This window comes from Loxodonta africana, chromosome X (genome assembly GCF_030014295.1).
Source record: "Loxodonta africana isolate mLoxAfr1 chromosome X, mLoxAfr1.hap2, whole genome shotgun sequence".
NCBI classification, from domain to species: domain Eukaryota; kingdom Metazoa; phylum Chordata; class Mammalia; order Proboscidea; family Elephantidae; genus Loxodonta; species Loxodonta africana.
The window spans coordinates 5216927-5243363 of record NC_087369.1 but is presented as its reverse complement, the minus strand read 5'-3'; the positions used below and the strand labels follow the sequence as shown (position 1 = coordinate 5243363).

At 43.0% G+C, this 26437-nt stretch overlaps 1 protein-coding gene across 1 annotated transcript; it reads left to right on the top strand.

Moving 5' to 3' along the window:
- The first annotated feature begins 1523 nt into the window (after positions 1-1523).
- LOC100670877 (zinc finger protein 709-like) lies at positions 1524-16726 on the top strand. The gene is made up of 4 exons (XM_064278027.1): positions 1524-1604; positions 12638-12764; positions 14491-14551; positions 14608-16726. Exons 1-4 carry the CDS (start codon positions 1524-1526, stop codon positions 16724-16726), a joined length of 2388 nt encoding a protein of 795 aa, XP_064134097.1.
- The last annotated feature ends 9711 nt before the right edge of the window (positions 16727-26437 follow it).

Below are 26437 nucleotides of genomic sequence, written 5' to 3'. Positions count from 1 at the left end.
TTTGGCTATCCTAGTGGAAGTGAAATAGTATGTCTATGGATTTTGATTTGCCCCTCTGTAATTGCTACTAAAGAGCATCCTCCTATTGAGGTTCTTAGAGCTATTTTTTACAGAAACTTTTACCCATGGAAGCAGCAGTCAAGAAATCAAATGATGAATTGGGCAAAACTATTGCAAAAGACCAGTTTAAACTGTTAAAAGCAGAAATATCACTTTGAGAAATAAGGTGCACCTGACCCAACCAATAGTATTTCATATGCATAGAAAAGCTGGAAATGAATAAGGAAGACTCAAGAACTGATGCCTTTGAGTTTCCGTGTTGGTGAAGAATAATGAATGTACTGTGGACTGCCAGAAAAACGAAGGAATCTGTCTTGGAAGAAGTACAACCAGAATGCTACTTAGAAGCGAGGATGGCGAGAATTCGTCTGACGTACTTTGGCCATTATCAGGAGGGAGAAGTCCCTGGAGAAGGACATCATGCTTGTTAAAGTAGACGAAAGAGAGGAAGACCTTAAATGAGGTGGATTGACACAGTGGCTGCAATGATGGGATCAAGAATAGCAATGGTTGTGAAGATGGTGCAGGACCGGACAGTGTTTGGTTCTGTTCTACGTATGGTCACTATGAGTTGGAACCTACCTGATTGTACCTAAGATCAGCTGTGATTTTGTATGCTTATTTTTTTCCTACTCATGTGTGCTCTATTAGACAAATAAATTACAAATATTCAATGCTCAATGCTTTCTTGGTTTGAATGCTACCTGGCCATATTACCTGCTTTGCTTGATAAATTCATGAATATTTTCGTTGTTATTTTGTTTTACGTTTTCCCATACGTCCAATGAATGAGATTAATCACTAGTTTCTGTGTTCCTATTGGACTTGTGCTGCTTCTCCTGCCCACCGGAAGCGGAAGTGTGCCTCCTTGGTCGGCGTCCGTCCGGCTCCTCCGGCGTGTGGCAGCAACTGCTTCCTGGAGGCCTCTGTGTGTCGCTGCGTGGACAGGTGAGGTGGTGGGCACCAGCGCACCCCAGTGCTGCTGAGGGAGCTGGGAAACAAGCAGGGTCCCGGGTCTCCCGGGCGCCTGGGTCACTTCCTGTGTGTCGGTGCGTGGACAGGTGAGGTGGTTGGCGGCATGGGAGCCGCGCAGACGTCTGCTGCTGCGGGAGCTGGGAGACTTGCGGGGTCCCGGGCCTCCCGGGCGCCGGGGTCGCTCCCTGTGTGTGTCGGTGCGTGGACAGGTGAGGTGGTGGGAGCCGCTCAGACTTGTGCTGCTCAGGGAGCGGGGAGACATGGAGGGTCCCGGGTCTCCCGGGCACCTGGGTCGCTCCCTGTGTGTGTCGGTGCGTGGACAGATGAGGTGGTGGGAGCCGCTCAGACCTGTGCCGTTTAGGGAGCTGGGAGACATGGAGGGTCCCGGGCCTCCCGGGCGCCGGGGTCGCTCCCTGTGTGTGTCGGTGCGTGGACAGGTGAGGTGGTGGGAGCCGCCCAGACCTGTGCTGCTAAGGAAACGCGGAGACATGCAGGGTCCCGGGCCTCCTGGGGGTTCGGGTCGCTCCCGGCGTCTGAATGGCGCGTCCCCACGTGTTGTGGAGACACAGGTGCGCGGTTACCTTGAGCTGCTCCTCAGCCCTCAGTCACTGCTGGCCCCTGCGTGTATTTACCGTTTACTGAGCTGTTTCTGGAGGGCTGGGCACGGGGTCGAGGACTTCGTCTAAGGGACCTTCTCTGAGCCTCCAAACACCACTGCCAGGGAGCGACGATTTGTAACGTTTTACAGAAGTCTAATAATCTCGGAGAAATTTAATACCTCGCCCGTAGACAAATATCTACTCAGTGGTAGTGTCTGAACTCAAATGCAAATCTGTTGTTACTTCAAGGGGCATAGTGATCACAGTCTCCCTGCCTGAAACGGCTCCTCTTTCTTTTCTGTCCTTCATCAGGCAGGACTTTTGTTGAGTATTAGTGGTCCCGGGGAAATGAAGATTGTGGCGAGGACTATAACCTCCTCCTTTAATGGGTATATGTATTTAGGACTGATGAACAATCAACAAACATGACTTGGAAATAGTACGTACGTTTAGGAGCACGTTTATCCCAGTTTCAGGAGGAAAACATTTAATACAGGCACCTTTCGAGGAATTCCTGGGGCGTTAAGGCAGAAATTTTCATCACGATTGTGTGAGAAACCATACAGCCAGTCGTAGTTGGTCCGATATAAAATGTGATGTTGCTGAACGGTCTTAATGCAGGCGACGAACGATTTATAGAGATGACACACCCTGGGTGTGTAGTCTGTGCTAGATTGGGTACTGAGAATTGAACTGTAACCTAACCACTCGGGTTCTTGCCCTGTCTTATTAGCCGATTGAAATAAGATGGACACTGATTGCAAGGGCAACAGAAAGTGGCAAGTTTATTGTCTGCACATACAAGGAGCACCTGGGGTCTAGTGACCTTATGGCCACGTGCTGGCTGACTAGGGGAGCTGGGGAGCTTTTTGTTTCCAGTGGCCTCAGGGGCTGGGTTTGGTACCTGGATTCTTCTGCCTTTAGCCCTCCCCTGCCTATATTGGGGTGGGGGGAGGGTCAGGTGAAGGATGTGATTTCAATCTGTGCATGCTTCAGGGTGTAACTAGGGCTAGTCCATGGACCCAGCCACTACCTGCTGCGACTTCCTGCTCAAAACAAGCTTGTGGTTAGCAAGACAAAGGGGAGGGGGGAGGGGTGTTGCCATTGTTTCTGCTACCAAGGAAGCACAGTCCTTAAAAAGTCCACGGCTTCTTGGAGCACAAAGCCTGCGTATTCCTAGAGTCAGAGCGGCGAAAATTAGGAATGAAGGGAAGGTGGGAGGCCCTTGTAACGCCACTAACCCATATACTTCAGATCTTAGAGGGTCAGCGACACTGCAGTGTTGAAAAGGTCCCTCATCTTGTATAATAATTATTTTACACAGTGAAAGAGTGAATTAGGGCGGCCCTGGGTGGCGGAAAATGTTCAGATTATTAGCGGAAAGGTTGGTGGATTGAACTCACCCAGATGTGCCTTGAAAGACAGGCCTGTCTATGTGCTCCTGAAAGGTCACAGCGCTGAAAACCCTATGGAGCAAATTTCAAGTGTCTATATTTCAGTGTCCTGTTGGAGAAATTATTGAGAGTGCCAGTGCTTAATCTTTTTTAAAGTTGCTATGAATTATAGTTCCTGTTTTGTGTGTACATATATATTTAATTATTATTATGGAAGGAGTCTTTTTTTCACATATTAACCAGGTGATCTAGATCTAATTACCTTAAAAAACCAATTCTTTACACACTGCAGTTCTTGAAATGTGATTTTATTTCTTTAGGTTAGTACAGCCTGAGGTTGGTGTGAAATCTTAGAAATACCAGTTTTCCTGTCTATATCCTCACAGTATCTAAAGCTCCCTCCTTTCACTTACATTCCAACCAAGAAACTAAATTTCTTTCTTTCTTCTTAATAGTGTCATTTCATGGTACCTGTGTGTGTGTGTGTGTGGTAATATAAATATAACAAGTCTTTTTCCTTTTTCAACCATTTTTACATGCAGAATTCAACGTCAATTGCTTTCACCATGTTGTGCAACTATCACCTCTATCAATTTCCAAGATTTTCCATCACCATTAGAAGAAAGTCAGTGTCGCCTAAGCATTAACTCCCCTCCTCTCTCCCATCTTCCCCTAGTAACGATTTGGTCTCTATATACTTGGCTATTACAGATACTTAAGTGAGATTGTACAAGATTTATACTTTTGTGTCTGACTTGTTTAATTTAGCATAGAGTTTTCAAGATTCATCCATAGCGTAACATTTATGAGAACTTAATCTCTTTTTATGGCCGAATAATATTCTATTTTTTTAATCCATGCATCTGTTGATGGACATTTGTTTTTTTTTTACACTTTTTTGCTATTTTGAATAGTGGTGTTTGAACATTGGTGTAAAAATAGCTGTTTGCATCCCTACTTTCAAGACTTTTGTGTATCTACTTGTTAGGTATCATTGAGGTAATTTTAGACTCATGGTGAGACCACGTGACAGAGTAGAGCTGTAGTGTAGGGTTTTTTTGCTGTAATTTTAACGAAAGCAAATCATGGCGTCTTTGCCACAGGTGAAAAGTGCCAACTTTTGTTTTCTTTAGTTACATAATTTTATAATTTTGTTGTGGAGAATATACACAGCAAAACATACACCAATTCAACATTTTCTACAGGTACCGTTTACTGACATTGATTATGTTCTTCCAGTCACACAACCATTCTCACTGAACTTTTCTGAGTTGTTCTCCCCTTAACATAAACTCAGTGTTCCCTAGGGTTCCTGTCAGCTCTTCTGAGTTGCTGTTGTCAGTTTGATCCCACAGAGACAGTTTTCTAAAGAGCAGAATGCTCAAGGCTCATTGTTTACTAGTTAAGCTAAACTATTGTTCGATTTTAAGAAGACTCTAACGGATATTTTTGGTTTAAGGTTTAAAGATGATCGCAGGGCAATAGCTTCAGGGGTTCATCCAACCTTCATGGCTCCAGGAAGCCTGGAGTCCATAAGAATTTGAAATTCTGTTGTGCATTTTCCCTCTTTAGATCAGGATTCTGCTCTAGAAGTTTCGATGAAGATATTCCGTAATGGCAGCCAGCCACTCTCCTGTTCTTCTACTCTCATGGCCAATGAGGCAGCTGTTCATGGAGGCAGTTACCACACATTCCTTATCCTCCTCCTTTTCCTGACTCAACTTTTTCCTCGGTTGTTCCAGGTGAATACAGACCAACTTTTGTGCCTTGGATGGCAGCTTGTAAGACCCCAGGCACCACACAGTGAACTAGGAGGTTAAATCACTCAACACGTTATTAGGCCAGTTAACTGCGATGTCCCATGAAAGCGTAACCCTCAACCTCCAAAGCAAGGAACCACGTCCCATGAGGTATATGGTTGTTCATCAGCAGCCTCAACATCTGCTCTTTTTGTTGTTGTTCATACTGTCAGTCTTTTGGTTAGCAAGCGGGTACTTAACCATTTGCACCATCTGCGCTCCTATAAATGGAAATTTCTGGGTCATAGGCTATTCGTATGTTTAACATTTTGAAAAACAGGCACACTTTTCCACAGAGGCTGAACCATTTTGCAACCCTGCGGCAATTTCTTCATATTCTCCCCAACTCTTGTTGTTTCTGATAGTAGCCATCCTCCTAGGGATGAGGTGGTGTGTCTTGTGGTTTGGGTTTGCATTTCCCTAATGACAAGGGCATTCATCATCTTTTCATGTGTTTATTGACCATTTGCTTATCATCTTTGGTGAAATGTCTCCTTCAGTTTTTTGCCCAATTTTATAATTGTTGCTGACACTTAGGAGGTCTTTCTCTGTCCTGGATACTAAACCCTTATGGCATCTATGATTCCCAAATGCAGTGAAACCTGCGAAAGCTGGAACCTCTAAGGTGGAAACCTGTCAGAGTAGGAAAACTCAAATATTTTCCATTAAAGAAGTGACCAAAAAGTGGCAAGGCTGCGCTGCGTAAAAGGCGGAAAAATTGCAAGACCCAGAAAAAGAAGGCAATCCTGTCAAATTCCAGCTCTCACAGGTTTCAGTGTATTTTCTCCCATTCTGTAGATTGTCTCTTCCCTTTGCTGAGAGTCTTAATTGATCTGTTTTGTCTTTTATTCCTTGAGCTTTTTTGCTATTGTAGCTCAGAATCCATTGTTGAAAGCTAGTGTGTGGAGAAAATAAACGTGCTTCTTTTTTTAAATTGTAAAAATATAGTATGAGTCAAAAACTTTAAAACTGCGTACAGTAAAGCCAATTATTAAACAGCACTTTTAATCTCAACATGGTGTTGAATAATGTGGTGCCTCCTATTTTCCTTCTCTAGAGATAGATATTCTAGGAGTACTCCCATTCTGGATGGGACTTTCCTTTGGAGACATGACCGTTGTCATGTTACTTCATGTCAAATTCAAGCCTTCATTCAAAACTACTGAGTTTTCCTCGGTGAGAATCTAAGAAATGCTCCTCAGATACCATGACAGTATCAGCTTTTTTTTTTTTTTTCCAGCGAAGAAAGCTTTCTTCATTTTATTAGATTCTCTTCTCTCTCTCTCTCTCACACACACACACACACACACGGTAGTCATTTAATTTCTTATTCAACGAAACAGGTTAAACCACATGAAGTTCCATGTTGGCGTTTTTCTGAGTTACCACAAAGGCAGGTTCACATGCTTCCTCCATATACGCCTGGGTGTTTACAAAGATCTAAAGAATTCACTGTAACGTGTACAAGTGTAAGCAGGGGTTCAGTTAAAATAAGGGATGTCTTCACTCAGGAGAAGTCTTCACACAGCCTTGAAAGTCAAGCAGAAAAAAAGAAGCTTTTCATCCAGAAGCTGACTGTAATTACCAGCCCCTGGTCTGCATCAAGCTCGTCCAGTCCCTTAGTACAGTAACCAAATGTCTGCTGTCAGACGTTAGAATCTGTGCCAGGAACCATTAATTATTTGCTAAAGGCCTCATCCGTGCCAACACTCTGCTCTTCCTCTCCTTTAGCTTGCAGCTTCAGAAGTGGGAATGCAGCCTGTTTCAGAGGACACAGTGTGATTGTTCGTGGCCAGCAGAAGACGGCCCACAGGATGAGATTCAGGCTCCTGGGTCCCAATGGACTCAGACACCAAGTCCTTCCCATAGCCCACCTGGAACACTAAGGACTGTAACGCTCTGAAACCTAACGTGTCCAAGACAGAGCTTTTAAAGTCTCACCTGAACAAATCTACTTCTCACCTGGCTTTCCCAGCCGGTAAGCTGCACCCGCCTTCATTCATTCACTGCATTCAGGGAAACAGTCCAAGCTACCGTGAGAGGGGAGCTCCCTTAGGAAGGTAGCTCTGAACTTTCTTCTCCTATTTCTCTTTTCAGAGGAAGGTACAGCCTCCACCCAGCAGCAAGAGGCAGATATCAACAATGTAAACCAAGCCAACTCTCAATCACATCCAGAAAAAATCCACATATTTTACCCTCTCTGGCAAGACCCTCCACATCTGACTTAAATTGAGAACACCCTCATATTTCATAGACTCTTGACATCTTTTTAGAAAAATCTTTTTCAGACATGTCAACATTTTCCCTGCCTTTCGGCCTTCGCACCAAGTATTTCTGCTGATTAGAGGAAAACTTACGAACCCAATAATTCCTACAATTCTTGTCTCACTTCAAATGTCACCTCTGCAGAAAGTGTCCCTCCTGTCCCCTCAGTTATTCCCACTCATTTCTATGTTTAAATGTCATTGAGGTTTTCAGAATGAGGTAAATCCAATTGAGGTTGACATTAACCTTCATGATGCAAGTAAAAGCAAACTGAGTGCAATGTTCCATTTCCCTATGTGACAGACTTTTAGCAAGCCCAAAACTATGAAGCTCTGCATTGTGCTGCTGGCAGCTTTCATGCCCTCTCTGCCCTGTTGGTTGCTTAAGGGTCTGGTGAGTTCACTTGAGGTGTGATGCCCATTAGCTGTGTGTTGCTATTTCAATTAAAAGTAATTAAAACTAAAAGTAGAGTTCCTTCTTTGCACTAGTCATATATTCTGTGGTGAATAGGCACATAGGCCTAGTGCCTACGATATTGGACTGTACAGAAACAGAACATGTCTATCTTCACGTAAAGTACTCTTGGATAGTGCTGCTGAGGACTGTATATAACAGGTAATAATCTGTGTGTGTCCTCAATGATCAGTGTCAAAGGCCAGAAGGAACAAGAAGACAAAATACAGAGTGTCTGCCCATAGATTTATCATGTAGCTTGGGAGACAGTTTTAAAGAAAGAATGAAAAACTAAGGATATGTGATATCTGTATTAAAAAGACCTAACCCGAGAGTGAGGTGCAACTGCTTGAAAAGGGAAATTATCTCAGTGAAGATTCAGAAAAAGGTTTTTTTTTTTTAGCTACATGCAGTGTTGTGTAGAGCTGATACCATTTTGTATGGGTGGGGGTGGAAAGAGTATTTCAGTTGGGAAAAATAAATGTGTAAATCCCTGAGACAGCAGAGAACCAAGTATTATCTATTCATTGATGGAAGTCAGAGGTGATTAAAGCAGAGAAAACAACAAGTGAGTGGTGAGGTTTGTGTGAGCTGGATTGGAACAGATCGTTTAGAACCGTGCTGAATACTCTGGGCTTTTGGAAGGCCCATGGACAGCCACTGATGGGCACTGAGCATTTCCTATGCCGCAGATAGAATTTGGAAGTGACAACGATGATTGAATGATGTCAGGCAGGAGCTTGTTATGAACAAATTAGGGAAGACTGTGAGGAGGCCTAGACGCGGAGATTGATTGTGAATCAGGAAGATAGCCAGTGATACAATAGAGGTGTGGATGGATAAAACGGCATCCCTTCATAGACTGCTCATTCCTGTACATCACTGAATGCTTCTCACGGTTGACTGTCAATGTGCATAACCCCCGGATCTGGTTGAAATGCAAATTTCGATTGAGAAATTCTGGGATGGGACTTGAGTTTTCCACATACTGAACAAGCTCGTGGTTTATGCTGGAAATACTAGTCGAGAAATAATGATGTGAATTAAAATTAGAGAGCTGTATTACAGAAAATAAAAAATAAGGGTAATTCGTAGAGGGGAGACACTGGTGTAAAGATCTTGCAACAGAGAATTCATTGACAGTGAGACCAAGAAATGAAATAGGACTCAAGCTGGAGAGGGAGCAGGGTGAAAAGAAATAGGAAGTGAAGTACGAGACGGGTCCTTCGTGAAAGCATAAAGATTTTCTGATTTATTTGTTGATCTATATCAGGAAGAAAAAGTGTTCAGGAATCCCCCCAGATTTCTCAAAATCTTAGTGAGTGGTGTTCTCATGGTTTGAAAATGAAGGGGGAAAAAATACGAGACAAGTCAAGGGGCAGAAAGAAATGTTAGTTAATTCCAAAGGAACAGAAAAAATACTGATCAGATATTACAGTGTCATAAGTGAGATGAAAAAGTTTTAGAAAGCCACAGTGGAAGGTTTTTACAGCACATAACTTAAAAATAAATGAACCATGATGAGTTCATTGTCAATATATGAAAAGTATGTTCTTAAAATTTCATCCATGTTAATGTCAGATAACAGTGACATCTGACACCAGGAACAAAGGTACATAGGTAAGCCCACAACTTGAACATTGAATCCCTAAGTCCCTGGAGGAAATCAGGTTCAAGTTTTGCAGGCTGGCCAGGCCTGGTTGCTTCTCATGCTGTGGGAGAGGTAAATTCCTCCATGTGTGATCTTGTTGCAGAAAGGAGAGGCCTGTGGAGCTTCCTGAAGAATGCAGGTGTGTGCTGTGGGGGCTGGAGCCTGTTCTGCCTTTAGTGTAAAGGCCCTCAGGGTGGAGCATTGCCCTGAGCCTGGGAGGAGGCCAAAGGCCTGTCACTCCCTGCTTCCTCCACACTGTTTCTTCCCCATCCTTCTTCCATTTCAGACCTCAGGTGTGGTGCAGGGAGAACTAGTCCAGTCCAGGCAGCTGGGGACCTCAGGCGACCCTCTGGCACATCCATCAATCACAGGGAAGGATTTCAATTGCTGTCACTGGTGTGTGGACCAAACATTATTCATCTGCCTCCAGACTGCCCAGGCCTCTGCTTCCAGTCCTGTCCCTCTTCCTGGAAGTGGCTTCTTGGGGTCAGAGACGTCATTCCATAGACGCCCAGAAGCTGGAGAAGAAAATGGTGAGTTCTACGCAGAACTGGGTTATCCTTAGCATTATGTGGGTGAGGCTGGATCTGAATTGTTGGGGAAGCAGCCGTGTGCTGCGGGACTGTGGTTTCAGTGAAGAAGACAGTGACAGAGGAGGCTGAGGAACTGAGCCCTAGGAGGCACCCTAATACCTTGCTCCACTGTCTCTGGGTCCTTCATCCCTACATACATGGCATTTGAAGATTTGAATACCTGGTGTCACCTTCCTTATGTGACTCTCAGAGGTAGCATCACACGGTGTTAATATCCCCCCTTCCCCCGTCCCGGTTCCTGGTGTTCTGTGTTGAATGACAGAGTCTTCTGTCCTGAATCTGAAGACAGAGGAGCTCTGGCTGTGGAGGCTGAGCCCCGACCCTCTAGAGCCATCCTTGTCCCATGTCTCTGAACAGTGTTCTTGAGTCCCCCTAGGCACTGGAGCACTTTGAGTCTTTAAAGGATTGAGAGGTATCATACCAGTTTCCTCCACTGCTCAAAAGTGTAAAATTACTCAGCATTTCACTAAGATTAAAAGCCAGATTCTTTTCAGTTGCCAACGAGTTCCCCCGAACATGATAAGCCCACTGACCCCAATCACCCCTCCAGATTCCTAAGACGGTTTTTCATCTGCATTGCATTCGGCTCCAGCCACGCGGGGCCTTTGGCTCTTCCTAAGACATCCAAGACACCTTCACACCTTCTGACCTGTGCTCTGGCTGTTTCCTCCTTCTAGAACGGTTTCTTCTCAAAGACCTGAATTCTTTTATAGAACACATTGCCACATGATAGTTATATATACATGTTTATGTATTTAAATTTACTGTCCCCACTCAAAGAATTTACTCTGCATGTTCATCGGGGTGTTCGTTTTGTTCACTGCTGTAGCTGCTTTGCCAATGTGCGGTAGCCTCTGTATCAGTAGGACCTGAATGAATTTTAATGAATGAATGTAGCCACTTAAGGGTCTGGAGGGAAGAAGTCTTGTCTGAGACACAGGGCTTTGCCAAGAGAAGTATGTCCTGGTTGTAAGAATTGAATAGAATGTTTACCTTTGTCTCCTCTTCCTATTATTCAAGAGGACTTTAGATCATCTACTGGGTTTGGGTTTTTTTTTTTTTTTTTTATGCTGTTATTGGACGGTAACAGCAAAAATAACAACAAAACTGTATGCATATGGACAGAAATGGAGTTGTCAGCAATTTAGACTTCAAAGAGAAATTGACCTGCATTGTGATCCTGGCTCAGCAGAGTTCCATGTGGGAAACACTGAGGATGTGATTAAATGAACATCTCTAACTTTACTCAGCTATGACCTGTCTGAAATAATATCTGCTTAGAAGAGTCATGAAAGAAAAATCACAGTTGCTCAGTACATGGGACATTTCATCATTATTCTATAATAAATATCAGGGTTTTTGGTGAGTTTAAAATATATAACCTCGCCCACTGCAGTGGAGGAGACCTTTGGCTTTGGGCTCTGGTTCAAAGTTGCTGTCATCTGATCATACGAGGCACAGATTAGAGATGTCATAGGCTGCTCACGTCACCATTTCCCTGAGAAGAGGAGTCTTCTTTCTCTAAAATTACTCTGTTTCAGCACTGAAGGCGTCTTTTAGCAGCCTTTTCTCTCCTCTTGACACGAGAAACCCAACGGATTCCTGCTGTTTCAGAAAGGTCACTCTTACAGACCAGGGGCTTCCAGTGGTCAGGGTTCAGGTAGTCATGTTTAGGTGCCTTCCAGGGGCTGGAAATGTGAGAGAATTCTAAAGCACAGCCCCTAGAGGGCTGGTGTGTAAGTCTATTTCCTAGGCTCCACGGGCAATTTAACCGGTAAACCATCTGCATTTCAGCTTACTTATAAAATTAATTTTTTTGTGGTAGAAGTTATACCTAACAAAATCTTTGTCAATTCAACAGCGTTTACATGTATAGTTTGGTGACACTGATTACGTTCATCATGTTTTACAGTCATCCCAACCAAAAACCAAACCAAGTGCCATCAAGTTGATTCCGACTCCTAGCGACCATATAGGACAGAGTAGAACTGCCCCATAGACATTCCAAAGAGCGCCTGGCGGATTTGAAGTGCCGAGCCTTTGGTTAGCAGCCGTAGCACTTAACCACTATGCCACCAGGGTTTCCAGATGGAAATGGTAACCTTTTCTCACTGAGCAAACACAAGGGTGTGGTGTTGTTGTTTCTGCAGATGTTTTGCTCCTTGTCCTCTTCTAACATTAGACTGTGTTTGTGGACCTATCACATTCCCACCTTGGGCCTTGGTGCTCTCTGTTGAATGAGAGTCTCCTGACCTGAATCAGCCACATGCTTATCTCCAAGAGTTGAAGAAAATATGACCAGCTCAGTGTTTGGGTTGCCAGTGTGTTGATATTGGCCCCTGGTCCTCCCATGGTTGTGAGAAACAAAAGCAAAACTGCCCTTCTGCAGTGTGTACCAGTTACTATACATCATCCTGTCTCCACCCGGTGCTTTATGTTTTGTTGAGTGTGTTCTGGTAGGGCTTACGGAAGGAGTGGTAATTGTTTGTTCACAAGGAAGTGAAGATCTGAATGAGAGCATTTCTCTAATGTCTGCTATGTTTTCTAACCATTCCAGAGTGTAAAGAGAGAGGAGAATACGACTGCAATTGGTCACAGTCGAACTGTAGAGAGATAATTTCAGTGCTGGAAGTCCGTGAGACAGAAAGCAATCAGTGAGGAAGTGAATGTAGTTAGTGAAGGGACGAGGCTGATGGCCATACCCTAGAGTAGACCTTGATAGTACACAGAACCTTGTGTCAAATCCCTAAGAATCCTCTGTTCCCCAGGACTGTCAGGCTCACCCTTCATTCTTGTACACACTGAAGTCCATGGTACCTTGCTGATGCAGAATGTGTCAATGTTTTAGGACTCAGTGGTTGTTGAGGATGTGGCTGTGGTCTTTACCCCGGAAGAGTGGGCTTTGCTGGATCGTACTCAGAGGAAACTCTACAGAGATGTGATGATCGAAACCTTCAGAAACCTGGCCTCAATAGGTAAGAGCAGATTCCTTTTTTTTTTTTTTTTTTTCGGTTTTCTATTATTCCTTTAGTGAAGAAAACTATTTTACTCATTAAGTTTACTCCAGAATTTGGGCTGAGGAATGAGAATAAATCATTAAATAAAGGAGGCATGGTCCTTTGGCCCATAGAGCTCATGTATCTTGGCTTTCCGTGAGCACAAAGCAGTATGTATTATACTTAGTTTTCATTTCTCTTGTAATTAAAAGCCTTGAGGCTCTTTAAGTGTTGTAAATGTAAGCACTGGCTTTAGGGGTCACTTTGGGGCACAGAGAGTATTGTATTTGGGGACCGTGTAGAGTATTACTGTGTTGATTATAAGTTTGACATGATTATTTTGCTGCAAATCAACCCACACCGGTCTATCTTCAGAGACCCTGAAGAGCAAAGTATTGCCTCAATGTCAAGGAACTCCTCATTACTCTTCACTGTCTTCCCTCATGATAAGCGTTTCTTCCTGAGAACCATGTCAGCTCTACACATTTGTTTTCCCAGAGACACAACTTCACAGAAACCTGAGCTTCCTTTTCTGACTTTAGCAATCCTTTCACAGCTGCGGTTATTCGGATCCTTTTCCTCTTTTAATGTTACATGTATATCGTGTCCAGTATATTTCTACTTAGCTCTAACTACGCTTGTTCATGTCTCCGTCACTGTCAAAGTTCATAGAAGTATGTCCTAGTAAACTGCTTCTAAACCATTGGTAAAGTGCTGAAACAGTGTAATGTGGCTACGTCTTTATTAACAGTGGTCTTTTTTCCCCAAATAATTTCTTTCCATTTGTTTCATATTGCGAACCTCAACTTGAATTATTGGGTCAGACTTTGGAAACCTTAAGGATGGAGAAAAGTTACCCAGCAAAGATATAATGGTGGGATACATAAAAAATAACACCTGGTCCTCCATGTTAGGAGAAACCTCTGAATCACACAGTAATAAAGATGATCATAAAAACCAAGAGAGTCGCTTGAGGTGAGTGTCATTCCAACAAGAGAAAACGGTGCTTCTGGAGAAAATCCTAAGTTGTGATGACGTTAAAATACACATTCATATGTTGATGTGTATATACCAAGGCTTCCAACTGTTTCAGAACAGTTCAGTAATTGCAAACATAAAGAAGGATGGTGTACACATTGCATAGCCTGTTGGATTTTGACGTGAGCAGAGAATAGTTGGCAGTGCCCTGCACAAAGACGATGTCCCACTACACTGCTTTGAATGTGTGTTGCTTGTCACGGTCCTGTTATTGAGTGTTCTGCAGCAGGTTCCTGACACTTTTTCGAATTCATGCAGATCAGATTATTGACAGTACTGTGGGCAGCGACGCACATTGAAAGCTGTGAGATTGGCTGCCATCTTTGTTCAGGGCTCTGTGGTTTGTTCCCAACACAGGTTGAAATCCGATGGGCAACAGATATCCAACGCGAACACTGCCGTTATTTACGTGGGCAATTGTTGAAGCAATACAAACCAGTTTGAAGCCCTGATCTGTGCTTATACATATATAAATATATATATATGTGTACGTATATTGTGTATGTATAAACTTTGCTGAAAACTTACGTGTTCAGAGAATTTTCACAACCTTTTCATAAATGTGTGTCAGACATTGAGTATTTGAAACATATTTCACTTAAACACAATGATCAGAAAGCCTCATATTTTAGAAAAGCAGTGACGATTATGGTACTATTTCTGCTAGATGATTTGAAGTATGAAACAGGAGAGAAGTCAAGCGAAAAACTGCATGTTCGCTTTGTTAGGTAATGGTGAAGTGGAAATAATTGATTTCCAACAACATGTTGCCTGTTTTTAACAGAATTCATGCAGTAGAAAACCTCCGTGAAAAAAATGGAGACAATCCGTGTGGGAAAACCTTCAGGCGGATTCCAAATCTTACCGTGCAGAAAAGAAATCCTCCAGAAGTAAATCCTTTTGAATGCTCTGACTGTGAAAAAGCCATCATGGATCCCTCATCACATAACCAACATGCCTGTCAGTTTATTGCGTGTAGAGAAGCCTGTGGTGGTACCACTCCTATGAGACCTCTTAGTGGCAAGAAACCCCATAAGTGTGAGGTATGTGGGAAGGATTTCATTTGTATCTCAACTCTTAAGAATCCTGTGACAACACTCACTAGTGACAATCAGTATAAATGTAATGAGTATGGGAAAGATTTCTGTAGTTTCTCGTCCTTTTGGACACATGTGAGAGGTCACAAGGGTGAAAGTAAAGAAAGTTCTAGTGACCCTTTATCCCTCCTTTTCTATAACAGAGATAAGCCCTATGAATGTAGGGAATTTAGGAAAGCCTTTCATTTTTCCTCAGCCCTCACTGCACATTTAGGCACTCACAGTGAAGAGAGGCCTTATGAATGTAAGGAACATGGGAAGGCCTTTGGTTGGCCCTCATACCTCACTACACATATAACAACTCACACTGGAGAGAGGCCTTATGAATGTAATGAATGCGGGAAAGACTTTAGGCAATCCTCAAACCTCATTGTACATAGAAGGATTCAAAGTGGAGAAAGACCTTATGAATGTAAGGAATATGGAAAAGCCTTTAAGTGTTCCTCACATCTCACTAATGATAGAAAAACTCACAGTGGAGACAAGCCATATAAATGTACAGAATGTGCGAAAGCCTTTAGTCAGGCTTCATCCCTTATTACACATATAAGAACTCACAATGGACAGAGGCCTTACGAATGTAAGGAATGTGGGAAAACATTTAGGTATTCTTCTAACTTCACTTCACATATAAGAACTCACAGTGGAGAGAAGCCTTATGAATGTAAGCAATGTGGGAAAGCCTTTAGGCAGTCCTCAGGCCTCATGACACATAGAAGAATTCATACTGGAGAGAGGCCATATGAATGTAAGGAATGTGGGAAAGCCTTTACAGATCCCTCACACCTCACCTCGCATATGCGAACTCACAGTGGAGAGAGGCCTTATGAATGTGAGGAATGTGGGAAAGCCTTTAGTCAGTCAGGAAACCTCACTAAGCATATAAGAACTCACACTGGGCAGAGGCCTTATGAATGTAAGGAATGTGGGAAAGCCTTTAGTCTGCTCTCAACCCTCACTACACATATAACAATTCACAGTGGAGAGAAGCCTTATGAATGTAAGCAATGTGGAAAAGCCTTTAGCAAGTCCTCAGGCCTCATGACACATAGAAGAATTCATACTGGAGAGAGGCCATATGAATGTAAGGAATGTGGGAAAGCCTTTAGTCACTCAGGAAACCTCACTAACCATATAAGAACTCACAATGGGCAGAGGCCTTATGAATGTAAGGAATGTGGGAAAGCCTATCGTCAGCTCTCAAACCTCACTACACATATAAGAACTCACAGTGGAGAGAAGCCTTATGAATGTAACCAATGTGGGAAAGCCTTTAGGCAGTCCTCAGGCCTCATGACACATAGAAGAATTCATACTGGAGAGAGGCCATATGAATGTAAGGAATGTGGGAAAGCCTTTACAGATCCCTCACACCTCACCTTGCATATGCGAACTCACAGTGGAGAGAGGCCTTATGAATGTGAGGAATGTGGGAAAGCCTTTAGTCACTCAGGAAACCTCACTAACCATATAAGAACTCACAATGGGCAGAGGCCTTATGAATGTAAGGAATGTGGGAAAGCCTTTCGTCAGCTCTCAAACCTCACCACACATATAACAATTCACAGTGGAGAGAAGCCTTATGAATGTAAGCAATGTGGGAAAACCTTTAGGCAGTCCTCAGGCCTCATGACACATAGAAGAATTCATACTGGAGAGAGGCCATATGAATGTAAAGAATGTGGGAAGGCCTTTCGTACTTGCTCTTCTCTCACAAGACATATAAAAACTCATAGTGGAGGACTTAGGAATGTAAGGAGCGTGAGAAAGCCTTTCCCTGTTCATCACACCTCACATCACATATAAGATCTCACTGTGGAGAGACTACTCTGTCAAAAGGGGGGTGTTTCATCCTTAATTCTATAATTTCAAACAGCAAATTTCTGAAAGTCAGTGATAAAAGAACAAAGTTTCTCAGTGTGTAACAAAGCAGTACTACCTCCAAGAAGGGGTCATTCGAATTCCTTTGTGCCTATGAAAGATTCATTTTCACTATGGGCTTGTCCTCGTCAGTGCTTGTTACTTTCTCAGTCCAAGCTAAATTTTACCTTTCGGAAAGTCCTTGACTATAACAAATAAGCCTGTAGGGAATAGCCAGGAGGAAATGTGGTTTTACATTTGTTAATACTTTTATGGATGTTATTTTGTATACAATGAAATACACTCTTCTTGTATTTGGTTTAAGAGTGTTTTTTGATAAAAATTGTATTCCATGGGAATTCCACTTTGGAATATAAGCTGACAGTTCCTTCAAAATCTAAACACAGTCCTCCCATTCTGATCTAGCAGTAACACTCCTAGGTATTTACCCACATGAGTTCAAAACATATATCTATATAAAAACCTGCTCACAAATGTTTATAGCAGCTTTCTACATAATTACAATAATTGAAAGCACCCAAAATGTCATTGAATAGGTAAATGGGTAAACAAATAGTGAGACATCCATTCAACGGTGTATTATTCAGTGATGAAAATAATTAAGCTATCAAGGTAGGAAAAGTTATGGAGGAATCTCAAATCCACACTACGTGAAGGAAGCCGGTCTAGAAAAGCTACATGCTGTGTGATCCCAAGCCTATGGCATTCTGGAAAAGTATGAAGTGTAGAGGCAGTACAAAGATCATTGATTGCCAGGGGTTTGGGGAGAGGGAGGAGGAACGAATAGGTGGAGCCCAGGGAATTTTTACAACTGTGTAACTGTTCTGTAGGAAATGTAATGATGGACTGATGACAGTATGCATTTGTCAAAACCTATAGGAGTATAAACACAAAGAGTGAACCCTGATGAAGTCTATGTATTTTAGTTGAAAAGCACGTCTCACTATTGATGTGCCCATTGTTACAAACGTATCCCACACCACAGGAATGCAACATGTTAACAATAGGAGAAACAGTGGGTGTAGGTGGGATGCATGGGGAGTCTGTACTTGATGCACAATTTTTCAGTAAATCCTCATGTCTCTGAAAACAAAGTCAATTTCAAAACTATGAAAAATATGGCATCCCATTTTTGTTTTGTTTTTATAACACGGGCTGCAGAATCTATTGAAGTTTCTTATATCTTTTTCGTATGAACTAAGTAGACATCATTTGTTTTTGTTTCTTATAAGTGAATTTAAAAACTATTGTAAAATGCATGTAAAAAATAAATTTTGCCATTTTAACCATCTGAAGTGTACAAATGCATTAGTTACATTCACAATGTTGTGCAACCATCAACCCTCTTTCAAAAATTCTTCATCCCATCCCATTTGGAACAAAGGAGAATGAAGAAAACCAAACACACACAGAAAATATTAGCCCAAGGTACTGAAGGAGTACATGAACCAGAGACTGCACCAGCCTGAGACCAGAACAACTAGATGGTGCCTGGCTGCCAGCAATGAGTGTCCTACCAGGGAACACAACACACATTCTCGGACAAAACAGGATACAAATGTAGAACAGAGCTCAGATTCATGTTTGAGCAGATTTCATGGTCTGACAGAGACTGGAGGAGCCCCCGAGGCCTTGGCCCCCAGACACACTGCGAACCGCTAACTGAAACCATTCTCCAAGCCCACTCATCAGACAAAGATTAGACAGGAGTGTAAAACCGGAAGTAATAAGCATGAGGAATGTGCTTCTTAGTTCAATTAGATTTATAAGACCAAATAGGTACCTTCTGCCCAAAAGCAGGATGAGAAGGCAGGAAGGGACAGGGAAATTGGTCAAATGGACACAGGGAACCCAGGGGATTCCAACTAATGCCACAAAACAATATCTATGTAAATTTCTTAATAAGAAACTAACTTAAGGTGTAATGTTTCACCTAAAGAATAAGAAAAGTTTTTTTTCATCACCCCAAAGAGAAACTCTGTACCCAACAAGCAATAAGTCCCCATTTCTACTCCCTCCAGCGCCTGGTAACTAAGAATAAACTGTTCTCTCTGCCTTTGCCAGTTCTGGACATTTCACATAAACGGAATTGTATGAAATTCGTCCTTTAGTGTCTGGCTTATTTCACTCCTCGTAATATGTGTTCAAGGTTCATCGATCACCTTGCATATAATACCAGAACTTCATTTCTCTTTGTGGTTGAATAAATATTCAATTTCTTCATCAGTGGCATAAGTTGTTGATGCATAAATTTGAATAATATTTGTATTAACTGTTCTTCCTTGTAGGCATATGGATATTATGGTGTCATTGACAGTGTTGTAATGCAGGATCTTGAAATGTTCTTTTTGATCATGAATGCGATTCCATTCCTCTTCAATTTGTCATTCCTGGCATAGTTGGTCATACGAATGTCTGATGTGTCCCATACCAGTCCATTTCAGCTCAGTAAAACCTAGGATATTGATCTTTATGAGTTCCATTTCATTTCTGATAACTTCCAAAGCTGCAGAATTTCATTAATAACGGTAATGTGGGGCAGCTAACAGAGGATTGCGAAAATGCTCACTCACCATCACTAGCCATTAAAGAAATGCAAATGAAAACTACAGCGAGGCAGGGAGAGAGGGATATTCACTAACTAGATAGCAGACAAAAATGTAGGCGACGGGAAGTACAACTGAAGTAAAGCAAAAGGAATTTCCTCAATACAACCAAAAGCTTCAAAGGCCAGAGTAGTAAGGACAGGTGTCTGGAGACAATGGTTGCAAGGGACGTGTCAGTCAATTGGCATAACAAAATGTATTAAGAAAACAGTCTGCATTCCACTTTGGTGAGAGGCCGCTGGGGTTTTAAACGCTAGGAAGCGGCCATCTAAGATGCATCAATTGGTCTGAACCCACCTGGAGCAAAGGAGAATGAAGAACACCAAAGACTCAAGACAAATATGAGCCCAAGAAACAGGGCCACGTAAACCAGAGACTCCACCAGCCTGAGACTCAAAGAACTAGATGGTGCCCAGCTGCTGGTGATCATTGCCCTGGGAGAACACAGCAGAAAGTACCAGATGGAACAGGACAATAGTGGGATGCAGATCTTAAAATCTCATAAAAAGCCCAGGCTTAATGGTCTGCCTGAGACCTAGGGACCCTGACAGCCAAGGTCCCCGAACCCTTTGATAGCCCAAGATTGGAACCATTCCCGAAACCAACTCTACACACAGCGATTGGCCTGGACTATAAGACAATGATGCTGCTGAGGAGTGAACTTCATGGCTCAAGCAGACACATAGGATTATGTGGGCAACTCCTGTGTGGTGGCGAGATGAGAAGGAAGAGGGGGACAGGAGCTGGCTGAATGGACACGGGGAATGCAGGGTGGAGAGGAGGAATGTGCTGTCTCGTTAAGGGGAGCACAGCCAAGACTGCATAGCAAGGTCTGCACAGCTTTTTGTATGAGAGACTGACTTGAATTGTAAACTTTCACCTAAACCACATTAAGTTAAGGAAAACTATGAGCTACCTTCTCACCCCAACATTATTGGCACGTAAGAACAACAACAACAAAAACCCAAAAATCAATGCTGGAGAGGTTGCAGGGATGTCATGGGTTGAATTATGTCCCCCCGGAAATGTATTAACTTGGTTAAGTCATGATTCCCAGTATTCTGTGCTTGTCCTCCATTTTGTGATTGTAGTTTTATGTTAAAGAGGTTAGGGTGGGACGTAACACCCTTACCAGGCCACCTCCCGGATCCAGTGAAAAGGGAGTTTCCCTGGGGTGTGGCATGCACCACCTTTCATGAGAGATAAAAGGAAAAAGAAGTGAGCAGAGAGACAGGGGAACCTCATACCGGAAAGCACTGCCGGGAGCAGAGCGTGTCCTTTGGACCCAGGGTCCCTGCTCAGAGAGGCTTCCAAAGCGGGGATAGATTGAGGAGAAGGCTGACAGTAAAAGCCTTTCCCTGGAGCCGACGTCTCAAATTTGGGCTTTTAGCCTACTTTACTGTGAAGAAATAAATTTCTCTTTGTTAAAGCCATGCACTTGTGGTATCTCTGTTATAGCAGCACTAGATGACTAAGACAAGGGACAGTGGAACTCTTACGCACTGCTGGTGAGAATGTAAAGGGGTACAACCATTTTGGAAGACGATTTGGTGCTTCCATAAACAAACTAGAAATAGAAATACCATAGGATTCAGCAATACCACTCCTAGGAATATACCCTAGAGAAATAAGAGCCATCACACAAATAGACATACCCATACCCATGTTCACTGCAGCATTGTCTACAATAGCAAAAAGATGGAAATAACCTAAGTGCCCATCGACAGGTGAATGGATGTCTTAGTTATCTAGTGCTGCTATAACAGAAATGCCACAAGTGGTTGGTTTTAAGAAAGAGAAATTTTATTCTCTCACAGTCCAGAAGGCTAGAAGTCTGAATTCAAGGCACTGTCATCTCCAAGGGAAGACTTTCTCTCTGTGTTGTCATCAGTCTTTCCTTGGTCTGGGAGCATCCCAGTGCAGGAACCTCAGGTCCAAAAGACACACAGTGCTGCTGGCACTGCTTTCTTGATGATATGAGATCCCCATCTCTCTCTGATGGTTTCTCTCTTTTATATCTCAGAAGAGATCGCCTTAAGACACTACCTAGGCTTGTAGACCTCATCAATATAACTGCTGCTAATTCATCTTATTACATCATAGTGATAGGATTTACACCAGATAGAGAAATCAGAAGATAAAATGGTAGACAATCATACAAGGGAATCATGACCTATTGAAAATGAGAGATATATTGGGGGGGCGATGCAATTCAATCCATGACAATGGGTAAACAACCTATGGTACCTGAACACAATGAAATACTATGCAAATATAATGAAGAATGATGAATCTGCGGAACATCTCACAACACGGATGAGTTGGGAGGGCATTTTAATGAGTGAAATGGGTCAGTCACAAAAGGACGAATACTGTTCGAGACCACTATTAAAAAACTTAAGAAGTTTTACACACGGAAACAATCTTTGATGGTTACAATGGAAGAGCGAGGAGGGAAAGAAAAACACTAGTCAATAGTTAAGAGGTAGCTTTGATGAAGGCTAAGGCACTAGGGAATACTGGGGAAGTCAGCAGAACTTGATCAAGCCAAGGTCATGGAAACTTCATAGACAAATCCAAATTCCCTGAGGGACCGAATTACTGGACTGAGGGCTAGGGACCATTGACTCATTAATATTTAGCTCAATTGGCATAACACACTTTAAAACGAAAATGTTCTGCATCCTACTTTGTTGAGTAGCATCTGGGGTCTTAAAAGCTCGTGAGTGGCCATCTAAGATGCTCCACTTTTCTCACCTTGCCTGGAGCAAGGAATAATGAAGAGCACCACAGACACAAGGTAAAGATTAGTTCAAAGCACTAATGAATAACTACCACAGCCTCCACCAGATAGTGCAGCACAACCAGATGGTGCCCTGCTTTCAACACCGACTGCTCTGACAGGGATCACAATAGAGGATCCCAGACAGAGCTGGAGGAAAAAGTAGAACAAAATCCAAACTCACAAGAGAAAACCAGACTTACTGGTCTGACAGAGACTGAGAAACCCTGAGAGTATGGCCCCCAGACAGCCTTTTAACTCAGTACTGAAGTCACTCCTCAGGTTCACTCTTCAGCCAAAGATTAGAAAGGTACCATAAAAAAAAAAAAAACGGAAGTGAATTGTAGAAAGTACGAATCTAGGAAAATTGGAAGTCTCCATTCCTGCTACTATTTTAACACAAGTCCAGTCCCTAATCCTATTTCCCAAGATTCCCAGATGGGACAAGTATATAGTCCCCATTTATTTCTTTATAGCCTTATGAAATGATTTCTTTCTGTTTTGGAGACACTCCCCCTACATCAGTGCTTCTCAACTGGGGACCATTTTCCACCTCAGGATATCTGGCAATATCTGGAAACACTGCGAGGGAGGCAGGTGCTAATACACTCTAGTGTTTTAGAGGCGAAGGAGGCTGCTGAACATCCTACATGCATCCTGGGCTATGGAGCCCTGGTGGAAGCCGTTGCACATGGACAAAAACTGGCCTAACAGTATGGGACAAAATCCAGGGACACATGAAAACTTCCCTTTTACATAACAATAGCCAACATCTACTTGGAACTTCACGTGGTATTTCTTGTGCTGGTGATTTACCATATTAGCTCATTTAATCCTCATATCAACCACATGTGGCACATGTTGTCATAGCCTCTCTTTCCCAGATGAGGAAACTGAGGCACAGGGGAGCTAAGCATATTTCTCAAAACCACCTTCTATTAAGGTGGCATCAAGATTTTTAAGCCGGGAAAGGAAAACCTAACAGTTCCCACTATTAACTGCTCTGTTCCATCACCCATGGACACATGTGTCCAGCACAGGACATTGGCCGTGTCTCTGGCAGGAACTCTCACTGTAGAGACACGTCTGCAGGGCTCCCTTTATGCCTTTGTTCACCAAGTTGTAGATGAAGGGCTTTGTCATGGAAGCGACCACCGTGTACAGAACGGCAAACACCCCTGCAGAAGTGACACACAGACATAAGCAGGCAGGCTTCGTAGAACAAGGAGACAAACGAGAGGTGAGACCCACAGGAGAAAATGTTTTATACTTCCTGTTACGGATCGAATTTGTATCCCCCCAAAGGATGTGTTATAAACCTTAATCCCTATACTTGTGGATATAGTGCTATTTGGGAGTGGGGTTTCTTGGTTATGTTACTGAGGCAATATCAGTGTAAGGTATGTCTTAAGTCAGTCTCTTTCGAGATGCAAAAAAATTAGATTGAGCAAGCAGGCGACCAGAGCTGGGGGAAGACAGATGCCACACCACATGAAGATAACCAAGAAACAGAGATCAGAAGCTGAGAAGAGACAAGGACCTTCCCTCAGAGGCCACAGAGAAAGGAAGTCTTCCCTAGAGCTGGTGTCCTGAATTTGAACTTCCAGCTCCCTAAACTGTTGCGAAAATAGCTTTGTTTGTTACGGCCACCCACTTGTGTTATTTCTGTTATATCAACACTAGACAACTAAGAATTTGTTATGGGACAGTGGGATGCTGCTCAAAAAAATATCTAAAATGTGGAAGTGGTTTTCGAATTGGGTAATAGGAAAAGCCTGGAAGAGTTTTAATGTGCATAATAGTCAAAGCCTAGATGGTCTTCAAGAGAAGGTCGGTAGAGCTATGGACATCAGAAGCAATTCTGGTGAGGGCTCAGAAAGAAGTGAGGTGAGCCATAGAAAATTCTCCATCATTTTAGAGAATACATATGGTGCCATCAACAGAATGTTGCTAGACATGTGGACATTAAATGTGCTTCTGCTAGTGCTTTAAAAGGTGAACATGTGATTGGACGATGGAGGAGGACTAATTCTTTTTAGGCAACGTCAAGGAGCTTGCCTGAATTATGTCCAAATGTTCTGTGGGAGGCAGACCTTGTAACTGATGACCTGGGATATAAGGGCAACGGGATTTCTAAGCAAGGTCTTAAAGAGGTCACATGGTTTCTTCTTACTGCTAATAGTAAAATGCAAGAGGAAAGAGATGGACTTAAAAGTGAACTGTGCAACATGAAAACAGAACTTAAAGGTTTGGAAAATTCTGTTGAACAAACTAAGGACATGTGTCCTAGAATGTTTGTCAAGGATGTGGCTGCAAAAGGAAAGCCCTCTGCCTCTTGGAATTCTACAGGCAAGAAAGTGGGCAGAGGAGCTACATCTGTTGTCCTCCAAAAGAAGAATAATCCCTGCAGCTGCTCTGAGATCAGCAGAAAAGTTGGAAGGAATAGCAGAACCAGGGCTGACTGATTGTCAAAGGGTGGAGCCAAGAACTCCTGGGTTTCAAAGGGTGCAGACACACCCTCCTAGGTTTCAAAGACTTAAATCTCCAGCATCTCGGTTTTGGCATGTGGGGCTGCCATTCAGTTGTGTCAAGAGGATTGGTCTGCTGCTCAAAGCTGAGGGAGTGGGGTTGCCATGCTCAAGGGGCAGGAGAATGGTGTCTGCCAGGGTCGAGGGGAAATAGTCGCCGCTCAGGTGGACTAGGAGGATAGGGCTACCTAAAGCCAAGGGAGCAGAGTAGCCAACCCAGTGGCCTTGGAAGTTAGGTGTGAAACCCCAAGCCGAGAGACCTCCAACCAGAATCCAGAAAGCATGGCCAACACCCACGCTCTGGAGGGTGGGAACATTGCCCAGATGCTCTCAGGGAACAGAGCATTATTTTCAAGCCTTTAGAAACAATGAAATTTGTTCTGCTGGGTTTTGGACTTGGTTGGTGCCTATTATCCCTTCTTTCCCTCCGATTTCTCCAATCTGTAATGGAAATATTTACCTTATGCCTATTCCACCATTGTACTTTGGAAACAGATGACTTGTAGTCTAGGTTTCACAGGTTTACAGATGCAAAGGAATTTTGACACATCTTTGATTTTCAGGATTCAGAAGATGAGATTTTGGGCTTGGAGTTGATTTAAGACATTTAGGATGGTGTGACCTGAATGTTTTTTGCATGCGGTGAGGACACGCATTTGGGGGGAGTCAAAAGTGAAATGTTATGTATTGAATTGTGTCGCCCAGAAATCTGTGTTGTAAATCCTAAACCCTATCACTGTGGTTATAATTCAGTCTGGGAGTGGGTTTTCTCATATTAATGAGACAGTGTTAGTGAAGATATTGTGGATCATTTTTGTAATCTCAGAAATCTGTTTTGAGATATAAAAAGAGAAATTTTAAGCAAGCAACCTAACAAACATGCAGAGATCGAGGGAAAGACATGCCAGATCACGTGAAGATCATCAGGGAACAGAGAAACACGACCTGAGACAAGGACTTTCCCCGGAACCCACGGAAAGAGAAAGCATTTCCCTAGAGGCAGCACCCTGAATTTAGGCTTCTAGCCTCCTAAAGTGTGAGAAAATTAATTTGTTAAAGCCAGCCACTTCTGGTATTTCTGTTACAGCAGCTCTAGGTAACTAAGTCACTTCCCTTCCTTTCTTCAGATGCTCAGTATATAATACGCAGTTTCTGCATATATGAAAAGGATCTGAGCAAGAGGAAGAAAAACCATGACGTCTGTCACAATATATAACACAAGGTTATTGATGAAGGTGTTGGAGTAGGCAAGCTTGAGGACTTTGGTGAGCTCACAGAAATAGCGGGGGATTTCACTGCACAGAAAGTACCAGCACAGTCAAAGGGTCAGGAAGAGCACCCAGCATGCTGACAAGCCAAGGGTTTTGAATGACTGTGTAGTGCTGAGACAGAAAGGTCCACATAAACCAGAGGGTCCATCACCCTGAGACCAGAAGAACTAGATGGTGCACAGCTACCACCAATGACTGCCCTAACAGGGAACACAATAGGGACCACTGACAGAGCAGGAGAAAAGCACCGTGCAGAACTCAAATTCTAGTAAAAAACCAGACTTAGTGGTCTGACTGAGACTGGAGGAACCCCCGAAAACATGACCCCCGGATTCTCTGTTCACCCAAAAGTAAAACCATTCCCGAAGCCAACTCTTCAGACGTAGAATAGACTGCACTATAACACATAAAATGATACTCATGAAGAGTGTGCTTCTTAGTTCAAGCAG